Source organism: Phymastichus coffea, unplaced genomic scaffold (genome assembly GCF_024137745.1).
Source record: "Phymastichus coffea isolate CEN01 unplaced genomic scaffold, Cenicafe_Pcof_1.1 PCOF00065, whole genome shotgun sequence".
Classification (NCBI taxonomy): domain Eukaryota; kingdom Metazoa; phylum Arthropoda; class Insecta; order Hymenoptera; family Eulophidae; genus Phymastichus; species Phymastichus coffea.
Window position 1 is genome coordinate 355,503 of NW_026706876.1, and position 18,742 is coordinate 374,244.

Consider the following 18,742-nt stretch of genomic DNA (forward strand, 5'->3'; position numbering starts at 1 on the left):
AAGTAAGTAAGTAAGAATTATGAAAGTGATAAGGGGCGGCTAGTAACTATTTTTCAGTTACAGAATCTGACCCAATTAATCGGAATGCGCGCGACTTCCGGCGAGTGCAGGCGAAATCAGTAATCGTTAAACAAGAATTTGGTTAGTAGGTATGAAGCACACCGAGTCAGGCAAAACTCACCTCCATCTCATCGACGCCGGGCCAATTGTCGGGTAGAATCGGCTCGTAATTGAGCTTGTAGCCCTGTATGATGCCGTTGCTGTGGCTGCTGGGCGGTGGCTGCCAGGAGACCTGCAGCGACTCGGAGGTAAGGGCCACGCAGCGAACGTCCTCGGGCGGTGCGCCGGGAACTGTCCACGTACAGACTCGATTAGCCACCACGACGACCGATTGGGGCGCCTGCGCGCCGCACTTACCGTCCTCGAGGGTCTGCGTGGTGAGCAGCTCGGACAGTGGCCCCGAGCCCACCTGGTTGTAGGCCTGCACGACCAGCGTGTAGCGCGTGTAGGCTCGCAGGCCGGTGAGGCGCAGCTCGGCACCGCCCTCCTCGCCGTCTCCCGGCACCGACGTGAAGTTGAACGAGGGGTTCGACGAGCTGCCGTCATAACGGTTACTTTCGTTCAGTCATTAGTCAGTCCGCGGGTGTCGCTCACCTCGTCGCCGTGTTTGTTTATTCGACGAGATGCGCGCGCGCGCGCGCTCCACCCACTTTCGCACGCGAACGACGGATTCGCACGCACTAATGAATAAAAAAGTAAGAAAAAATAAAAGCCGACGGGAGTAAGTGACCTCCCATCGTCAAACTCGTTAATTCTGTTCAAATAGCTTCTGGCGTCATTTGGGATTAACTTTTTTAATTAACGTTTCGCCCGGCTTTCAACTTTAAATTTTGCCGCGGCAAGCGCAAACCAAAGGCCGCGCGCCTTCGGGGCTTATTTTTTTCGCTCGCTGTCGATTGCAGCTTCTCTATGGATGTAATTTGCTCCAGCAATCAAATTTCATGCGTAAAACACTCGGCGTTCGCGAGCGCGAACGAATCTAGGGATTCAATTACCGTGGGCGCGTGTACTTTTGTTTGCTTTTCGGCAAAGCCGGCGCGAATTGGCTCTTTTTTTCGCAACTCGATTCGACGGAAGCCGAACGGTCGCGGGGCAAAAAAGCGACGCGCGCTCACCTGGTCTCTCTGTAGCCAACGTTGAAGCCCTCGATGTCGCCGTGCCTCAGCTCGGGCAGCGGCGGCAGCCAACTGACCAGCACCTCGGACGACGACAGGGCCCTGGCGGCCAAGTTGAGCGGCGGCCCGGCGGGCCTTTGCGGCTCGGTCCTGACGAGCAGGTCACTGGACGGAGCCGACCTGCCGGCCGGGCCTTCCGCGATCACGCGGATGGTGTACCTGGTCGCGGGCTTGAGCTCGTCGATGAGCGCGGCGTAGGGCAGCGGCGGCCCAGTGAGCTCTTGCTGCTGCCACATGCCGTCGGCCTCCTTGTACTGCAGTATGTACTTGCTGACCTCGCTGGTGTCTTGCGCCTTGTGCTGCCACTTGACGTTGATGCTGCGGCTCGCGACCATCGCCGTCTCGAGATTGCTCGGGGCCATCGGCGGCTCTTTGCACATAGCAGAACCAAGCAGAGTCAAAGGCCTTCAGCGGAGAATGGCGAGCGAAGCAAGCCGCACAGGAAATTGCATCCGACGTGCATTACCAACCCCCGAGCCTATCTATCCCCCCGCTAACTCGCATCTACTGCCACTTGCATCCGCTGATGCTTGTACTCTCCTCGATAAAAAAACCGATATGTGTGCTTTTCTCCAGCTTCTTCTCAAAGTTTGTTTTCGCGAACATCCCGAAGAAAAATCCGCGCCTGTTTTGCTCGCCGGGCTATCGCAGTTCGTCCAAGATTTCCGGAATGAAAGGAAGGATTGGCGAGGATGGGACGACGCGTTTCCACGGTAAAGGGGGGGCGGTCTTTTCCAACGGCGGTAAGTAGGTCGAGCACTCGCGGCCCTCCGCGCAACAACATTAATGTTGAATCGGCTTTTCCGTGCGAATTTCTTGACGCCGGATAGTTAACTTCGCAGTAAATAGAGATGTCGAAGCGGAATAAAGTCGTGCGCTCCTCGTGGAAATTGACTTTGTCCGAGAGGGAGAAAGAGAGAGAGAGAGAGAGAGAGAGAGAGAGAGAGAGAGAGAGAGAAAGAGAGAGCGCAATGTATTCAGAACGGCAGCGCGTCCAACTTTGCCAATATTTTTCGATTTTGACGGAAACTCGGCGAGCGTAAGTATCTCCTCGAGGAGGAAAAGTTGAGGTCCAACAAGTCCTATAAAAGTTGCGTCGTCGCCGCTCGCATTAATACCTGTGTGTGTGTGGGCTATGTACCTTGCACGAGCAATTGTACGAGTTGCTGATCGCGGCCGTAGAGATTGCTCGCTTGGCAGAAGTAGGCTCCGCTGTCGGATGCCTCGGCCGAGGAGATCTGCAGCTGCGCCACTACGCCGTCCGGTGTTGACTCTTGTTTCACCGTCACTCTGTATTTATGTATACGCCGCAGAAATAAACTCATTACTCGCCCGCGACAACGGACTTATTTTGCGTACCGGAAGCTTTCATTTTCATTTATGGTGCTTTTAAAATTTGATTCATCGGCATTTTTTCCTTTTATAACTCGGCATTTTTATAACTCGATGACTTCCGTGGATAGTCAAAGAATATCAGTGATTCGCTATTCTTAAGATTAAAAATCCACAGATTACGAACAATTGATAAATACAGGAAGATAAAGGTAATTACATGCCAAATGAGCATAAAAGAAGCTTAAGATGAAAAGTAGGCGCGAGTGTACACGAGAGAATAGACAGTGGAAAAAATAGTTTACCTGTAGTTGGTGGAAGGATTCATCTCATCCTTGCCCCCCTTGAACCAACTGACGCTGATGGGCTTGTCGCCGTGGACCTCGCAGTGCAAGGTGGCGGTGTCTCCTTTCTTGACGGTGACGAGCCTCGAGGGCGCGGCGAAGAACGGCGAGGCTATGGGTTGGGGGGACGTTTTTATAGAGCGACGAAAGGAGAGAAACAGAGAGAGAGAGAGAGAGAGAGAGAGAGAGAGAAACGCGCGCAAGGACGGAGAGTAGGTATTTCCCTGGAGGCTTACAGTTGACTTTGAGCTGGATGACTTTGCCGATGCCCGAGCCGATGCCATTGCTGGCCTGGCACACGTAGAAGCCCTCGCGATCCTCCTTCACGTGCTGCAGCAGCAACGTACCATTACTCAGAATCTTGGTGTACGGCCTCTCACGCAGTTCCTCGAACTCGCCCGACTTGTCACCTGTCGTACATTACTTGCTTGTGGATGTTGTTCAAGCGAAAGAACGCGAGTGAAAAAAACGGGTGCTGGCAAGGATATACCGTACCGATGACCTTTTTCCAGACGATGTTGGGTGTCGGCACACCCTGCGCTTGGCAGTGCAGAGCGACGTGTCGGTTACGCTCGACGCTCGTGTCGCTCGGCTCGACGGTCCAACGCGGCGGCACTAAAATTACCAACCCATCTCGCTTTATCTCCCCTGCACCTCCGCTCTCGATTGCTCTATCTAGCTCGCTCGCTCGATTCTCTACTACACTAAAGTGCATTCGAGCTTGTACTCTCTCTTTTTTTTGACAGTAATTACATTCTCTTTTTTTATTGTCTTTTATAATACAAATACAGAGTAGAGCTATTGAGATATATAGAGTATATATAGAGCGAAAGAGAGATAGAGAAGGAACACGGAGATATATACGTACAAAAGCTCGAGGTTTTCTTTTTATTTTTCTTTTTTTTCTTTTTCTTTACTTTTCTGTATATTTACAAGTCAAAGAAGTAAGAGAGATAAGAACAGAAATTTTTTTTATATGTACAAGAAATTACATTAAAAATGTTAAAAAACAGTTATCATATCTATAATATTACAAAGATAATTATATGTTTCAAAAAAGGAGATTGTAAAAAATTCTAATAAATATGACATATTTTCTTTTTCGTTCACCGAGTGAACATTTTGTTGTTTTTTTTTTAAATATATATTTAAAGAATTTTAGGTAAGAAAAGTTCGTAACATAATTAAAAAGAGTTAAAAAAATTGGTATATAGATGTAATGACGAGATAATAGTAATTTGTATATTTGAGTTTTGAAAGAAAAGTGAAACCAAAAGCAAAAAAAAATATTGATGATTAAAGACTAAGAAGAAATTATTTTTTCGTGATAAAAGAACGAACGAGTATAGTTATATGTATTTATAATGTCAGCGATATGAGAGAAAATTAAAAAAGTTTAGAAAAAATTGAGGTTAGTTAGAGGTTAAAAGGTTTTCGAGGAATTGAGTTTCTATTTCACACAAGACATTTGTTCAGGTGCCGTTAAGCGATGATAAGCAAGAAAAACGTCAGCCATTATCAGAACCTTTGCGATTCTACTTTTCAATAGCTTTTCAATTGGCGCATATTTATGCAAAAATAATTAATGGCGTCCTTAATAATTGGAATAGTATTAGCGAACGCGTATTGTTCCCTTGCGCGCGCTGTAAATACGCCGAGTGTCTCGGCAAATGGTGCGCCGCACTGCGCTAGAGTGTCATCAGATTTCCGTAGCGCGAAGCTGTTATCGATAGTTATCGGATGCAATTACAGTCGTATTAATCATTCGCTTGTCATCAGTCGACCCGTTCGCTAATGAGTATCAATCGCGCCCCAGAGAAGCTGTATCGTTTCATGGTCGCTCGCAGTAAAAAAAAAAAAAACACGCACACAGACACAATGTTTATAGCTTTTTCTTCCGTCCCCATTCAAAGCGTGCGCAAACAAAAGGAAATAATGACGAGGTTGAAAACGCGTCATTTCGATGATTCGGTTTCTGCGCGATAGGAAAGAACTGACATTCATTATAGCACCGCGTCCACGAACAAAAGAGGAGCGAGCGCTCAGAAAAATACATCTGATTAAATGCCTTGCGTGGTGAGCGGGAGACTACAAAAGAGAGACGGGTTTCGGATTTTTTTGTACAGAGAGAGATTGACAGGTTCTACGTACTCTTTTTTCAAAGTATATTTTGTGAATAAAAAAGAAAACGCTGCACAAGCGAAATACTGGTGAATTGGAAATTCAACAATATATGTTTCAAACACACGCACATACGATATATAGCGAAGTGATAAAAGAGCAGAGTAAGCTCGAACGTGTATAAAACAGTAGAGATAGATAGACGGTGAAAAGAGACAGATAAAAAGTAGTATAATATATATATAAAGTGAGGAAAAAGAGTAAGTGAAGCCAAGATGTATATACATGTAGCAAGTTGCTGTTTATATTTACAAAATAAATATATGAAGGTACGCGGGAAGATAAATGTAAATATGCATGTTTTATTTTGAACCGCATGACGAGAAGTATATAAGCGTTTAGGGGCTCTGTGTATACTCAAGATGAAACGCGTATGTGAAAATTGCAAGGATTTCAATTTTCGAAAGGATTCTAAACTTATGCGGTAGGATGTATACAGTCGCTTTATGAAACTTGTTTACACGATGTTTCGCCTAAGCTACATGTATATATAACTAGATATTTGAAAAAAGATAGCAAGACAGAATGTGGCGATGCTATATCTACAACTACCCAGAGAATAATATAAGTATCAAAAAATGTCAATTATATACATATTACACATTTGCTACTTTTAGGGGTGGTACTAGCGATCAAACGTGAAAGCTTCTATTAATACTTTGTTACTGCTTCCGCGTTTGTCTTACGTGAAAGGCTTGTGCGTGTGTCACCAGTACCACGCGTAAAATGAGTCGAATTTTTCATTATTGTAACATCGAGAATTATTAAAAAAACACTTAGAGAGGTTGAGAAAAATTTGAAGCTTTATAACTTTGTTGGCAAAAAAATGACAGGCAAATTGAAAGAGAAAAAAGACGTGATTATTGAAAAAAGACAGTCAAATAGAACAATAGAGAGATGTAAAATGTGAAAAATTGTTAAAAATTGTCAAATAACGCAGACAAAGAAGCATGCTATCGAAAGAAAACCAAATTAAATATCGTCTTTCCAGCGTGTGTCCAGCGCAGCATCAGCCAGGGGTCGGTGAGCGATAGACGATATCGAGACATAAATACTTGTCGTGAGAGGCCTTGTACTTCAATAATACATTTAAAAATCACTAAAAACAAGGCATGCTTTAAAAGACTGGATTACTTGTCGGTTCGTAATCAACATCGATTTTTCACCCAGTCGCGCGTGAATGAAGAGAATAGAGAGAGAGAGAGAGTGATGAGAAAAAAGGAGAAAAAAAATATATAGGTCGGCACATGCAAAAGACAGATGAGAGAGAGAGAGAGAGAGAGAGAGAGAGAGAGAGAGAGAGAGAGAGATAGAGGGTGAGAGACGACCTGCTGCAAATTAAAGGAAGGTGCAACTTCGTTACCTTTATGATTTTTTTTGTCAAAGTTCAAGCAAAAAACCTTTCTTTTCGATACGTAGGGGATCCACGAGTATACCGACGCATTCCCAGAGATAGAAGTAGCCAAAAGCAACGTAAAAGTGTAATAATCACACTGTGTGTTGAAGGTTTGGATGGATTTAACTTTTTTCCAAGTATGTCAAACAAGGTTCGTTACTTTGAGGTTTCAATGAGAGGTAAAAAATCTTGTTTTTAGGATTTGTTGGAGGTATACTGTTCGAAAAGAACGGATCGATCTCAACTGAAAAGTCAATAAAAATTGAACGATGATAACACAAAAAGAATGTTGTTTTTCTTTGTATAGAAGCGCGAGGCGCGAATGAGCTGTTTATTCAAGTATCACGATTAAATGTTGCAAAAGGACGAAATTAAAGGTATATACTCTCCAACGCTCTCTCAGTCCCAGTGGTATTCGTCCGCTACTATGGGCGTACAAAGAGAATGCAGGCGCTTGTAAGCGGATTAATTTTGCGAAAGGGAGAGAGTGGTTGAATTCTGTGAATAATAATGGCATAAAAGGCATTCGGCCTTCGGCCCACGAACTTGCGCTGAGAAAGAGAGAGAGTGCGAGAGGGGGTGGGAGGTGGGCAGGAACCGGGAGAGCTGGGGACCGAACGCAAGAAAAGCAAAGAATTGTCGGCAGAAAGGCGCAGGGTATGTGTGTGGCGTTGGTGGTTGGTAGGTGTCGGAATTACCTTTGACCTGCAGCTTGGCCGTGTACCTGACCTCGGCGGCGGGGTTCGCGGCGACGCAGGTGTAGTCACCCGAGTGCTCGGCAGCCAGATTGGATATGCTAAGGAGACTGGAATAGAGGTCGAGCTGGGATACTTGCACGACGGTGGCGAGCTTGGATGGCAGTGGAAAAGGATTTTGGCCGTCTTTCAGCCAGGATATCGTTAACGGCGGATCGCCGGCCGCGACCCCGCACACCGTCCTCGTCCGCATGCCCTCGCTCAGTCCCTCTTGGAAGTTAAATGGCTCAATAATAGGGGGTACTGGAATAACAACGCTTTCAACAGAGACAGATACAGACAGAGCGCCAGACTCGACGGATCGTCGCGCGTCGGACAGACTTATAGAATGGAGCCACGCGTATATATCCACCAGTCAACGCGGGATCGCACGCAATCGCATCCGCTGCGTCGGCCCTTCGGATATATATGCGATCTTCTCGTTGCTTTCCTCATAGTCCTTGGCAACAACCACCGGCGCTCCATGTGCTCCTTGCGCCGGCATCCGGCTGCCTTTTCCACTGCCGCCACTTTGCATGTAGCGCCGCGCATGCAAAGTGCCAGAGCCTACGTGACGCACAATGGAATTCTCGAGGCGCGCGACAGAGAGCAGGAATTTCATTCGGCTCGTAAGAAAGCACTTTGATAAGGCGGATTTTTATTCCGATCCCTTGACCCTCTTGCTCCCACTCGGTATTTTCGCGAACCTCGGCAAAAGCCTCTTATATTTAACCGCGTGCGCGCAACTTCAGAGGTAAATTTATTCATACGCGCGCGTGGCCGCATGGGACTCTCCCTCTCCTCTCTCTCTCTCTCTCTCTCTCTGTGATATCTCGGTTAGAGTATTTCTACGCGTGTGCGAGAACTCGTATATTCAGATTTATGCGCATGACTGACTATCCACCATGAGAGAGAGAGAGAGAGAGAGAGAGAGAGAGAGAGAGTGTCATTGCCGAGTGAAATTTGCAGCTCTGATCAATCGGATAGTAACAAAAATCCACTTTGCTTGCTCGAGTGAACATCCCTCTTCCCCTACGCTGCTTCCCCGGGCGAGGGGAGAGGGCTTTGGATGTTTAAACTCAGTTATACGTTGCCGTAGCGCGTTGCTCCACCGCGCGACGGCCGGATGTTGGAGCGAGAATGCTAGTTTTTCTCCTCGGCCGGTGGTTGCGATGCCAAGCCGTAAGGTTATTTACAATTATGCATGATTAAATATTCAATAGAGATATACATATGTAATACGTAAGGTATATATATATATATATATATATATATATATATATATATATATAGGTATAAATCGGTGACGATAGGTAACGCAATCATAAAGACAGTTTTTAGTAGCAGCATAGTACAATCACGTGTGTAGATACGTAGTATTGCAAGTATTTGTATATACACACATATCGATGATATGTATAATATATAGAGAATATATGTACAACAGTATAGATAGGCAGAAGATAATATATAGGTTGAAACGCAGAGAGGCGACGGGCTTGTCGGTCATTCGTTGCTGGCGAGAGGGTAATAAAGAGAGATATTTGCCGTCGGCCCCGCCGTGCAGGCCAAATGCGCACAGTACAATGTATGCAGAAAGAGAGTGAGAAACAATGAGACAGAAAGGGCACAGTGTAAGCCGCCTCGACCCCCCTCGTCATCGCTTTCGCTCGCACGCATCCCACGCACACAGGCGCTCCTCGCACGCGCTCTCACCTGATAATGTGTCTGCTGGCGAATGCCCGCGGCGACGCTGCTCTGCCTGGTCAGACTGCTACGTACGTAATGCGCTAAGTGTTACATGCACTTTCATTTCTCTGTTCGCTAATACACTTTGCTCTCATCGCCAAGATGCCGCCACACGCTCACACACAATAAGAGAGATATAGAGATATGTATATATATATATATAGAGAAAGAGAAATAGATAGATATAGAATATATATATATTTATATATAGAAGAGATGATAATATAAAAAAGAGAGATAGAGAGAGAAGAGACGTAGAGATATATCCAGCAGAATATAGATATCGAAGAGGGGGGTGTTCGGCGGGGCCCCACACAATTCAAAAGTGATTTTGTTCCGTAGGAGGATTGTGGAGGATTACCATGAACCACGAGGCGCTGCGTGTGCGACACCTCAGCGGCCAAGTTACGAGCGACGCACGAGTAATTGCCGTTGTGATCGGGCGATAAGCTCTCGATCATGAGGATGCTGTTGAACTGATCCACCGAGGTCACGGTCACGCGCTCGGACGGGCCCAGCGTGCGACCGTCTTTCAGCCAGAAGATCGTCAAGGGTAGATCGCCGCGTGACACCGAGCACGTCAGCGTCGTGCGCTCGCCCAGGTGGAGCTCGTGATCTGCCGTGAACGGGCTAATTTTGGGAGGAACTGCAAAGTCAGATTGATTCGTTGAGCGCGCGCGCACAGGCAATCCGCGGCCGCAGAGATCGGAGCTAACAGCGGGCTACGTGCGGGCCTGCTGCCGGGCGTGTGGCTCGCCGCGGCCTCGCCACCTAGACGGTCGTCGACGGGAGAACCTGGGGGTGGGGCTGGGGGTGGGGGGGCAGGGCGCGGGACGAGAGGGCGCGACTTACCGATCACCGCGACGTCGCCGCTACGTCGCGCGCTGTGGCCCTGCTTGTTCTTGGCCCAGCAGGTGTAGGTGCCGCTGTCCACGCTCTTCTGTACGCTGGAGATGATGAGCGTGCCGTCCGGCATGACCTTCTGGCGCAGGTCGTCGGGCAGCTCGCGGCCGCCGCGCTCCCAGCGTATCTCCTCGATGGGGTAGCCCGCCACAGGACACTTGAGCCGCAGCGTCTCGCCGGCGACGGCCGTCACCTTGGGGATCAGCCGAATGTAGGGCAGTCCTGCAATGAAACGCCTCGCGCTAATGAACGTGCCCGGGAGACGCTGGCCCGCCGCTCGGGTGCGCCGCGCCCATTGGAAAGAAAGCCGGAAGTCGGAGGATGGGAAGCCCGCGTGGAATAGATTGAATGGCGCTGATATTATATCTCTGCTGGAGGGCTTTTCTGCCGCTGCTAACGTAGTCGACGGAGCACGGCGATATTCTGTTTTCGATTTGCAGTCAGGAAATCGGAATGCCTCCGCGCAGATGTAGATGATATAGCTGTGCGCGTTGACGTGTCTTATCGCTCGCGCGCCACCTCTATTGCTATACTTGTATGGTGCATTTGTCCGGGGACAGTGCCTCCTCCCCGCCCCTCCCCCTCCTTCCGCGTTCCTCCTCTTTTACTTTTATCAGTCGACCGAGCAAATTGCCACTCGTAAGCTTCGCGCTCATGATTGCTACTATGCTAATTTCGTATACCCAACAGGATTGCCGTCGAGCACGAAGCAGATAAAAGGGAAAAAATAGTAGCTCGAGCGTCTGACCATATTCGTGGTTGTTCTACTGGCACGGACCAAGGCTAATGGTTTATTCATTTCATTAGCACTTACGGAAAATCTCCCGCTGGAATTGGTCCACGCGTAGTGCACGAGAATTCGCCGCGATAATCCAGTGTTTGTGCGTGTGTGTTAGTGCAAGTTCGCGAAGCGAATGTCCGTTGCGAGCGAGCTCTCCTTCTGCTTTTCTTCGTCCCATCCGCTCTACGTGTGGCTTTGTGCGCGGAAATAAAAAAAGTTGTTGACTGTGAGTTTTCTCTTTCCGTGAGAAACTCGTCGAAAATCCTATATCCTGTGGGCATCCCGCATTTTAAGCGAGTTTTTCCCCCTCAAGGACACGAAGGCGACGCCTGCTTCTTTTCCTCAAATCTTGTTTACATATTTGTCTGCACGCACCCGAGCGAGAAAGATCGTATTTTTCGCAGAATTACTTTTCTCTCTCGCAATAATAATCGCGCGACGTTATCTCTCGCGCGCGTCCGAAACAAAAGTCGTCTCTGAATTGACGTCCAAAATGTCCCGCTTGGCGCTAAATTGAACAGCAAAAGTTTCGAGACGTCAGTCGTCGCGCCTACTAATGGACGCGATATAATCCACTGCTCCAGTTTGCACGCGACCACCAGAGGGAAATTCAAAACTTTATTCGCGAAACTAATGAATGGGAAGAGCGCTGCGCGCGCTCGACCATCATTCACAGCCACATAATATGCATTCTCCTCTCGCCATCCTAGTCTTTCGACGCCTGTCGGCCGTGAATGGAAAATGTCTTAATGCCTTCGGAGCAAGAAGGAAAAAGGCTCGACGCGAAAAGCATGGCTGGCGAGAGTCCCTTCGGAAGATCGTGCTCGGCAGCCGCGCGGCAAAACGGCGAAGCGACGACGTCAATCAATGAAGCCTCGAAGAAAACGCCGAGAGAGGAGATACTAAAGCGCACTGGTCGGCGAGGGGCCGCGGCTCATTAGGCCGTTGGGGAGAGGCTCCGCTCGCTCCAGATAAAGGGCGCACGAATAAAGCACAAGGAGAGCGGAGGAAGCGGAGGAAGCGGAGACGGCACGGGCGTTCTTACCGTAGACGTTGAGCCTTGCCGCGTGGGTCACCTTGCCGGCGCGATTCTCCGCCGTGCAGGAGTACTCGCCACCGTCCTCCACCACCACCGTGCTGATGTTCACGTGGGATATGACGTCGCCGTGGACCGTCACGTACTGTCCTATCACGAACCTGGACAAAAAATTCAATTTTCCGCTTGCCAGCTCGGGCGCTTCCAGCCGTGTACGCTACCTCTGGTTGCCGGGCAAGGGGAAGCCGTCGAGCGCCCAAGTGATCTGCGGGGTGGGATTGCCTGCGGCCGAGCACTTGAGCGAGACCGCCGGGCCGGGCTGCAGAGTCTGCTCGATGAACGAGTACAGCAACACTGGCGGCGCGTCTGCAAAGAAAAAGCGCGCGCGCGCCTATTGATCGTCTGGCTGCGGCTCGCGCGGCCCAGCGAGGAGGGAACGTACCGCCGAGCTGCAGCTCGGCCGATGCCTGCGCCGTGTCTCCTTCGGCGCGGCGCACGATGCACTGGTACATGCCGCGGTCCTCGCGGCCGATGCTGCTGATGCGCAGCAGCTCCGACTGGCGCCCTGTGCCCGGCAGCTGTCGGCCGTCTTTGTACCACGTGACGAAGTGCGGCCCGGCCTGCGGATGCGAGCCGATCTCGCAGCGGAACTCCGCGCTGCCGCCCAGGTGGACGCTCAGCAGCGCCGGGCTCACCTCCACGTGCAGGGGCGCCGTTACCACCAATCTGCGCCGCGGCACCGCCGCAACAAAAAGTGGCTTTGTTCCGCCTGGCACTCGAGCTCCGCGTCGACTCACCTCACTTCGGCGCTGGCCTCGCCGCCGGGGTTGGACGCTGTGCAGCGATAGGTGCCGCTGTCCTCCAGCGTGACCGCCTCGATCGCCAGTACCGGGCCTAGCAGTCGCGTGCGCGGCCCAGGCAGGACCAGCATCGGCTCCGCGCCCGTTTGAGCGAACCACCTGCGTGGGTGCACGCGTGCGCACGTCAGTTCGCTTCGTCGCCCTCGGACCGAGCCGGCGGCCCGAAAAGAGGAGCTCGCCGCGGATTTCGACTTTTCTCGGCCGCGCGGCTTGGCATTATCGCTCGCGCCCGAGGCGTGACTCGCGAAGCCACCTTCCGCGACGTCGGCCAACCGCGGAATTTCCAGATGCACTAATTGCCGTTGGCAGGCGCACACTTTGCCAGCTCGCTGTTTCGCCGAGTTGGTTGCGCGCGACTCAATCGCTCGTGAAAAAGGCAATCGAAGTTTTGCCGGTGGTCGAAATCGAGCGGGCAGAGTCGAGCGAAGCGTGTAATCCGGCGAGCGCGAGCGGGCGGCTTGGAAAATTCGAAAACTCGGCCGCGGCGGCACAACTGCTCCGCAAAACAACTCGGCTCGACGAGGTCGCCGATAGAGGTACCTGTACTCGGGCGCGGGGCAGGCCTGGGCGACGCACACCAGCGAGCTGGACTCGTCCTGGGCGACGTGCACGTTCTCCGAGTGGTCGAGGACGACTGGCGGCATGACGCCGCGGTGATCGGCGATGCGCACGTTGGCCATGGAACTGACGACCACCTGCCTGGTCAGTCGGTGCATCGTGCGACACCTGTAGCCGGGCACTTGGTCCGCGAATTCGAGGCCGTGCACGAGTAGCTCGCCCGTAGGCAGCAGGTGAAACTTGCCGTCTGTGTCAGGGCGAGAGGCGGTCAGATCTACAGGCGGCCCCATCGAAGACCTGCGAGAGGCCTTGCCTCGGCACGGCACTTACCACCCTGGAGCGAAGGATAGATGTAGAACGCGGGCTCCTGCAGCCACGATACCACTCTGACGAGGTCCCGCACGAAACTCGGCACCACGCAGCGCAGGATCGCCGTGCACCCGCGCGACGCGCCTCCTATCACCTCCACCTCCACCTTGTACGCCTGGGCCACCACTGCACATACACACACATACACACAGACTCACACTTGCATTTACGTAGAACAGTTTGCTGTTGGTCGACAACCAACTCGTCCCGGCGATATGGAAAAGGATTGTCTCGGCGTTAATCCTTTCTTAGATGCGCGTTGACTGATTAATCTTGTAATCTCTTGTGCTCCGCGAACGCCGCCGGGCAAAGTATCCCATTCGTCTCGTGCTGGTACGAGCTCAAATATGCACAGCTCGAGATCTACTTGTTTATCTCATTTTTCGTTTTCGCATTGATATTCTCTCTATAATCAACTCGGTACAGTGCTTCCTGAGTCAACTCGCGTTTCAATAAAAATTTAATCACGTGAGTGAACTGCATGCAGTATAACGCGCTAATTATTTTCTAGAGTGTAAGCCGATGTAAAATGCACGATGTAACCACGATAAGTGTTACAATATAATGTTGAAACAAAATCAAACTCAAACTCTCCTCTTCCTCTTCCTTGTCATCTGCGGCATTAGAATAACGAATTGCTGAGAATCGTCAGCGTGGAAATACCTTCGTTAAAAAAGTTGTGTGCTTACGAGTGCAGAGCTTTAACATTCTGATGAAGTTTCAGTAATTACTCTGATAATATGCTTCGCGGAATATGAAAGTTGAAGAGTTCCCTCTCTCTCTCTCTAGCTCTCTCAGCCGCGAAAGTAATAACACTGTTTTCATCATAAAAGTGGGTAAGGATTGTTAAATTACAATGGAGAAGGCTTTGAATAGGAATCAAAAAGTATGCGGTCACGAGAGTTCGTTTTCGAACCTTTGCATATTTATAGCAAAGTTTTTGAATTGACTTTTCCTCTGACTGTAAGTTGCTCTTTCCGCTTATGAATTCTCATCTTAAGTTCTCGCTTAAAAAAGAAAGAATACTTGTTTTTTTCATCGTCGTTCAAAAGTTCTTTTGGCCACGCAGAATATGTATATATTATATGCGCACGCGACCTTGCGAATAAAAATATTGGATGAAAAAGTTTCTGAATGTACAGCCTCTCCCTCTCTCGAGGGAGAAGAGTGCCCGATTAAAATCCAATATCCGATAAAAAATAGACGAGAGAGAGAGAGAGAGAGAGAAACGGCAGACGGAGTGAGAAATAGATATTTCGACTGGTAAAAAACTTGTTAAACAATTTCGAAAAAACACATATTTTATTCCTATGTAATTATTGTATTTCGATTACTCCACATGTCAACGGCGAATTGATGATGTCTGCTTTCTATTTCTCAAAGTATAATTAACAGAGCTGAAGCTCGCAAAAATGAACGATCGGTTGTGTACTTCGTGATTGATTTCAAAAGTTTCTTTTCAATCAATGTTTTCATTCTTTTTCATCAAAGATGTAAGGCTAGAATATTCCGGGGATTTCCGTATTAAAAATTGACGAACGATACACCAATGTGTTACGTAACGTGATATTTTATGTTTCCGAAAAAAAGCTATGCACTCGAGAACTTTCTAATAGAATTTCTAACAAATGCCGGCGAGACTTCGCAAGTGAAAAAACGTTTGGAGTACTCTCGCATTCATCCTGACGGAATCACGATCTACACCATAACACTTAGTCAACTAAAAAAAATAAAAGTATGAAACAATTGCTCGCTCTGTATTTGTTTCTGTCGACAAATTGACTTGCAAATAAAACCTGGCAACGTCGACACTTAAAAAAGAAAAAAATGAAATAAAAATATATCCTATTGTCAACAACAGCAGCGCGAGTAATAAAAAGACAAATGGCAGTAGAGACGGGTCCGACCAAACTCGCACTCGCTCCACTTGACTCGCACATACTCACCAGCTCGAACTTGAACGTCACGGCTGAGAACACGGCCGACGCTGTTGCTAGCGACGCACCTATAGGTGGCACTATGAACATCCTGCCTGTAAGCGGCCGCGGGAAACGGTAGCAAGACGAGCGTGCCGTTTTTGAGCAATCTTCGAACACCAGGTACATCGCCGGCGGGCAATCCATCGGCCGTTGACCAATCGATGTTCGGCGGTGGACTGCCGGTAGCCGCGCAATCAAGCCAAGCACCCGACGAGTTGGAAAACTCGACCCTCGACGGTGGCTCGATGAGGAAGCTTGGCCCACGGAGGTGGGCGTCGAAGCCGTGGCACAGCCCCGACCGCGCCACCAGCACCACGAGCAAGCCTGCAACAACCATTTTTTTGCTCGGCGTCAGTCTGCTGCTGCTGCTGCTGCTGCTGCAACGCTCAGAACTTGACTAATCAATTTGGCCCAAAGTTGAAGTATTGCAATTAGTTTCCACGGCAGCCCACGCTAATTATCCAAGTTTCCCGAGCGAGCGAAAAAGTGCCTTCCTTTTTTCTCAATTGACTGCGCGAAGTGCAAAATTATCCTCTCCAACTTTACACTAGAAGGAGATAAATTGTAAGGGCGAGTGCGCGAGAAACATTAAAAACGTTCTTTTTCACCAGGCAGCAGAAGAGATATTAACGCGGATGTCAAGTGGGCTGTCATTACAAATTACATGCACTCCCGCGACGACGAGGGAAAAAAATTCACCCGACGTGTGTGCGTGTGTGGACGCGCTGACCTGAAACGCCTTTTCCCCATGTGCGAGGCGTGACGCTGGCGAAGCCCACGACTTTTCGACGAGCACATCGTAGCTCGCACAGTCGCGCGTAAATCACAAAGTTTCTCGTTAACGAGCGACAAATTGGTAAGAATGACGATACAGGCCTAAGAACGCGTTGTCCCCAGACGGCCCTGCTAACCCTAATATCGCCGTGGGAGTCGACTCGACGTCTGCGCCAACTAAAAGCCAAATCCAATTACCGCATTGTCGCCGAGCTCTCGCCAAACTTTCTTAGCACTCTCGCCGAAAATGGAGGTATAACGCGATTGAGTTGAAAGTCAATGCTCGCGCACAAGCAACAAGTTAGGAGATAGGACATCTCGCTGGAAATTTGTGTGCACGTATACGTGGCCCGCAGATCCAGTGTCGTTCGTCATTACGCGACGAGAAAAAGACGCAACAAGTCCTAACGAAGTAATGCGCGAGAGAGCTTATGGGCAATTCGCCGAGAAAGAGACGTCGCCGCGCTCGGCAACAAGTCGTGGGAAAGCAAAGTTTGCCGTCGCGTCGTCGTCGCCGCCGCCTCGAGGCAAAGTCGAGTCGCATACAAGCTCAGTGTCGTCCCCGAAAAAGGCATCGATCCTTGATAATCCTCGGCGCGGGATATAAATACGTCGCGCCGCGACCGGACGGACGATTGATCGAGCCAATTTTTTCCTGTCGTGCACACAGGCGCGAGCTTGATCGATCCCCGCGAATGATATAGCGGCTGATTACGATAATTCCTCGGCGCAGCTGTGACGTGTCGCACGGCTGAAAAAGTCTCGACTCGATGCTCGCTCTCTCCGCAGCTGTATTGATTATTCGATGCATCTCTCTCTCTCTCTCTCTCTCTCTCTCTCTCTCTCTCTCTCTCTCTCTCTCTCTCTCTCTCTCTCTCTCTCTCTCTCTCTCTCTCTCTCTCTCTCTCTACCGGCGACGTCGCCAGCAGCAGCGTCTTATCTATTCCCGCTGACGCGGCGTCAATTAGTTTCCTCTGGCGTGCACCAACCCTCCATCGCTCGACGAGCGACGACAAAAAAAAGGAACTGCTTGCGCTTTTTAAGCGTCCTTTCATCTCCCGCTCGCACACAGCAATCGCTCTGTACACACAGAGTCAGTCCCTCAGGCACCCTCTCCCCCCCCCTCTCTCTCTTTCATTATTTTCCCTCCCTCGACGACATTGTGCAACGCTTAATGAGAGAGTCAGAGTTGTATTTCGAAAAATGAAAAAAAAGCAACTTCTCTCCGGCGCGTCCATAAAAATCCATGGCGCGTTGTTCTCCGCGAATTAGCGCGCTGCGGAATAGCTGCGGCGAGGCAGAAATAGCGGAGGATTGTCGTCGTCGGTGGAATGGCACGCGAGGAATCGGAAAAATCGCGGGAGAGAGGGTTGCCTCGCTTGCGCGCCGATAAACTATCGATCCTTACCTCTCTCTCTCTCTCTCTCTCTCTCTCTCTCTCTCTCGCTATCGCCTCTGGGACAGCGAAGGCGCGCAAGCAAACATCCCGCCGGAGGATATTGCCTGCCGAGCGGATAAAAAGATTAGCCGAGCAAATACCAAGCTCGCTGCTTGCAACTTGTTGGTTATACAGGGTGTGCGCTTGTGTCAGTGTGTTTGTACGTGTGTGTGAGTGTGAGTGTGTCTGTGTGCGCGTGACAATCGCCGAGCTGCGATCGCGTCCTCTTCTTTCGGGCCGAGCAGGCTGCATCGATCGTGACGCGAGGATGGGGCCCCGCGCCGCGCGGAGAAAGGAGCTTCCGCGATCGAAGCACGTAGCGAGCGGGCGGGAGGGGCGAAGCGAGGCAGCCCATTCACGACATACGCGCGCCTCGGCACGTTTTCACTCGGCCGTGGAGTCGCGCGCGCCGCCTCTGGCGAGGAACCTTTCGCACGGTGCGTGGGCACGTTACCTTGAATGAAAGCGGAGGCAGCGGTGAGAGCGAGCGGGCGACCGCCGGTCAGTGGCATCCTCGCCGGCTCATGCACCGAAGCGCTCGGACCCGCGGACTGGGGCGCAGGGCGGACCGGTGCACGGCGTGCGCTGCGCCTCGCGCGTCGCTGGGCGACGAGCAAAAGGACCAAGCGGGTGCGGAAGAGCGCGCTGGAAAGAAGCGTCGGTACGCGCCGCGCTCGGCACCGCGACTACTGACGACGGCCCGAGAGCAAGAACCTCGCGAGGCTCCGGCGCGCAGGCGCCCTCCGCCGCCACCTTTTCAAGCGCGCGACTCCCCCCTTTCGCGCGCGCTGCAAGGGTTGCGCTACCCGGCCGGGGCCAGCACCAGCCGGAGAGAGAGAGAGAGAGAGAGAGAGAGAGAGAGAGAGAGAGAGCGAGCGAGAAACGGAAGCGCGCTCGCAGATTTCCGCCGATGACGCGCTGCCACCGCCTTTCTCGCGCGCGCGTTGCACGCGGCGCCGCGGAGAGGAGCGAGGCGAAGGAAGCGGCGAGCTGCCTCGCGTGCGGTGCGCGCGCGCGCTCGAGAGATCGGGGAACAATTGGCGAGGCTGCTCGAGTGCGCGATCGTTTGTCGG

At 50.6% G+C, this 18,742-nt stretch overlaps 1 protein-coding gene across 1 annotated transcript in view; it reads right to left on the reverse strand.

Moving 5' to 3' along the window:
• The window catches only part of LOC131667420 (cell adhesion molecule Dscam2), a 28,405-nt gene extending 10,040 nt beyond the window's left edge, over window positions 1-18,365 (reverse strand). Inside the window, exons 1-17 of the mRNA XM_058940816.1 lie at window positions 18,124-18,365; window positions 15,425-15,781; window positions 13,440-13,604; window positions 13,092-13,356; window positions 12,489-12,650; window positions 12,134-12,417; window positions 11,913-12,057; window positions 11,701-11,852; window positions 9,824-10,096; window positions 9,333-9,617; window positions 3,407-3,526; window positions 3,148-3,321; window positions 2,873-3,023; window positions 2,377-2,525; window positions 1,176-1,605; window positions 418-596; window positions 182-351 (exon numbers count right to left, since the gene is read on the reverse strand). Coding sequence (XP_058796799.1) covers window positions 182-351; window positions 418-596; window positions 1,176-1,605; window positions 2,377-2,525; window positions 2,873-3,023; window positions 3,148-3,321; window positions 3,407-3,526; window positions 9,333-9,617; window positions 9,824-10,096; window positions 11,701-11,852; window positions 11,913-12,057; window positions 12,134-12,417; window positions 12,489-12,650; window positions 13,092-13,356; window positions 13,440-13,604; window positions 15,425-15,781; window positions 18,124-18,181 — 3,519 coding nt within the window. The 5' untranslated portion in view covers window positions 18,182-18,365. The remainder of the gene's footprint in view (window positions 1-181; window positions 352-417; window positions 597-1,175; window positions 1,606-2,376; window positions 2,526-2,872; window positions 3,024-3,147; window positions 3,322-3,406; window positions 3,527-9,332; window positions 9,618-9,823; window positions 10,097-11,700; window positions 11,853-11,912; window positions 12,058-12,133; window positions 12,418-12,488; window positions 12,651-13,091; window positions 13,357-13,439; window positions 13,605-15,424; window positions 15,782-18,123) is intronic.
• Window positions 18,366-18,742: the final 377 nt, after the last annotated feature.